Source organism: Anarrhichthys ocellatus, unplaced genomic scaffold, assembly GCF_004355925.1.
Source record: "Anarrhichthys ocellatus isolate YVR2014 unplaced genomic scaffold, GSC_Weel_1.0 scaffold17, whole genome shotgun sequence".
Lineage (NCBI taxonomy): Eukaryota > Metazoa > Chordata > Actinopteri > Perciformes > Anarhichadidae > Anarrhichthys > Anarrhichthys ocellatus.
In genome coordinates, this window is record NW_022280047.1 from 254729 (window position 1) to 257734 (window position 3006).

At 42.5% G+C, this 3006-nt stretch overlaps 1 protein-coding gene across 1 annotated transcript in view; it reads right to left on the minus strand.

The window, feature by feature from the left end:
- The window catches only part of tmem8b (transmembrane protein 8B), a 43209-nt gene extending 40203 nt beyond the window's left edge, over window positions 1-3006 (minus strand). Inside the window, exon 1 of the mRNA XM_031856257.1 lies at window positions 2827-3006. Within this exon, the coding sequence (XP_031712117.1) occupies window positions 2827-2917 (91 nt within the window). The 5' untranslated portion in view covers window positions 2918-3006. The remainder of the gene's footprint in view (window positions 1-2826) is intronic.

Here is a 3006-nt window from a genome sequence, read left to right on the forward strand (position 1 = left end):
CCCCCCCAGCTTGCGCCGGCTCTCACCTATGGAAGCTATCTTTGAATACTAAAGATGCAGAATAAGTGGGGGAAGCAACTCAGAAGAATGGAGCAATATTGCTGTCAAAGACCTGAAGCTTAATCCCGTTCAAAGCCCCCAGGCCTTAATTTAACTCTTGTCCCAACCTTTCCTTGCGCTACACGTGAGCCTTCATTGCATCGAGGCTCTTCCTCGCGTGTTCATTACGACTGAGGATGAGGAGAAACTGGTTCCAGTGTGGCACTAACGCTGCAGTAAGCCTACTGTATGTTCTCATTGTCTGACTAGAAAGAAACAGACTTCTTCCAGCTACCGATCACAGCTAAGAGTTGATAACAGCATGTTATCATACCAGTTGCTTGTCGGTCCGACAGTCGGGGACTGAGAGGAAAAAGTCCCCAGTGTTGCACATCTGGAGATGAGACTTGTTATGGATGGCTATTCAAAAGTAGTCTTTAAATTAGAGTGAGTTGCACATCCTTCAGAAAATGTAATCCCAGTTACAGGAATATCCATTGTGTCATCAAAAGTAAGCTTCCACACACACACTAAATAAGTGGTGGTGGGGGGGGGGGGGGGGTGTCAAGTGACATGATTAAAGGGGCAGTTCATTCAGGAAAAATATGTAGTTTTAATTTTGGCGTGAACTGTCCCTTTAAGGGGAGTAGGAAGGAAGGAAAACTGATTCATAGTACATCAAATTATGTTTATCTTTCAAACTTTTGTCCAAACTTTGTAGTTTAGCCCTCTTCAGCATGGAGCAAATATTTCAGTTAAGAGAGAAATCACTCTTCGATTGAACTGCTGACAACTAAAAAGACGTTTGAGTAGTGAGTATAGACGTTGCTTCGCATTAACTGGTGGTCTAAATATTAATATTTTGCTGCGTGGAAACAGCTGACAGCGGTCACTGTACCAAAATGTAGCTATTCAATAAAAAACACCTTAATTTTGTTATTGTGTGTGCTAAAATACTTGTGTTTACAGTCAATATTGTGAAATAGCATTTTTAATGGTAACTCTCACAACATTGTGTTTGCCAGATTCCACGTCACAAATACACAGAGGTGTAGCTACACAGTTACACTCCACTGACAGGAAAAAGATTAATTTCAAAGGTATCAGCATCTTCGGTTGTTGTGACAAATAAAAGACAAGCAATCCACATGCCAAAGTCATTATTACAAATATGAAATAATAAACTTGCATGTCTATTTTTCATCCTCCTCTATGTGGAAAAACTCTGTGAATGCATTGAATGTGAAAGGGAGCAAACACGCCGACATATTTAAAAAATGCCTGTTGGATTGCCAGCTAAATAAAGACGTTTAAAGATAAAGGCAGCGGGGTGCTTACAGGCGTTCTTACAGCACGGCTCTGAATTCAGTAATCTCAGTAATCTTCAACGAGCGCCTCCCAACCACTGTTTTACTCCGTTAGGGGCTTAATACAGACATAATCCTGCTTTTTGTCATCTCTACTGGAGATTTAGCCTTGAATGCTTAAGTGGGGGAAGTCTCTTTTGGAACAAGAAAGGTTGCTTCTCCAAAAAAACAAAATCCTCTATTAGGATGTTCTTGTAGGGTTTTAAAAACTTGAAAACAAACAAACAGGAGGAAGAATGAAAACCCTCCTTTAACATAATGAATAAAAACACAGGATTTGGTTCAAACATGGCCATCATTTCTTGGTCAACACACCATCACTAACGGGATAAACTGACTGATCACTGAGACAATGATCCTCTTCACTGATACTAAAAAAAAACAGTAATCCAGGAAAAAAAGAGGGTAAAAGGGGACAGTGATCTTACTGACTTCAACCAAGTCAGAGGATTTACAATAAAAAAAACAGATGGAGAGAAGCAGCAACAAGTCTGCCAGGGGACTGCAACACCCTCAGAGGGATCTTTAAGGTCTTCTGTGACCACAGCCAGCGAGTACAGCGTGTGCTGCAGGTATGGATTCATTGTTGTCTCGCCACTGAGCTCTGAGCTTTGTGTCTTGAAGCAGCGAACACGTCTTGGCGGAGGGATGAGAAAAAACTCTTAAATATATCGACATAAAAAAAAAATGTTTTGAGGAAATACACATACAGCAAGAACAATATGTACTTTTGTACATTTAATCATAACAGCAAGCACAAATTAAAGGTTTACCTTAAATGTTGCCACATAAATAAAGGAAATCTGCTCTTTTTTCAATTAGGCTAAATTAAAAACAAGAAATGACAAGGTGCAACTTAAACATTTCTTTGTTGTCCAATGACTCTGGTCCTATTTTTTTCGCATAACGCCAACGTGTCTCAACTCGTCTTTTGCCCTTTTCTTGAACAGAGCAAAAAGAACGAGAAACAAATCAAATGAAACCACCGAAAGAGGCGACAACAATGTCAAAAGCGTCCAGCACCGGTGTGGATCTTTTATTTGTTTTCTCAACCGTGGCCACATTCATTCCTCGGTATCGTAGCGCACACAACCTATAGGAGCATCTGTCAAGTGCGTTAGCGTGCCATAATTAGCAGCGACCTTCCCCACGCGACACGTAACGAAGCCATCCATGTTCATGAAAGAAAAGAAAAGAAAAGAAACAGGTTTGTATTGGTGGCTAAACGCAGCAAGCTGTGGATGTTTAACGGGGACTGAAATCGACCTGCAAACGGGATCCGCCGCTGCCGTTACTGCCGATGCTGCCGCTGCTGCTGTTACTGCTGCTGCTGTGGAAGAGGCTTTCAGCACCCCCGACAAAAGGGACAGCTCCCCGCGAATCAAAGAAACGCACGCTGAACAGGAAAAAGCACTCTTACCTCCGACAAGCACGCACCACAGAGAGGTGTAAACCAGCACGAGGAGCCTGGGAGGACTACATCCTGAGCCCGGGCGCTCCGGTCGCCGCATCGTTAGAAGCGAAATATTAAGTGGAGGGGTACAGCCAGCCCGGGTGCAGTTCTCAGTCGCTGTGCTGGTCTACATGTTTTTTATTTTTT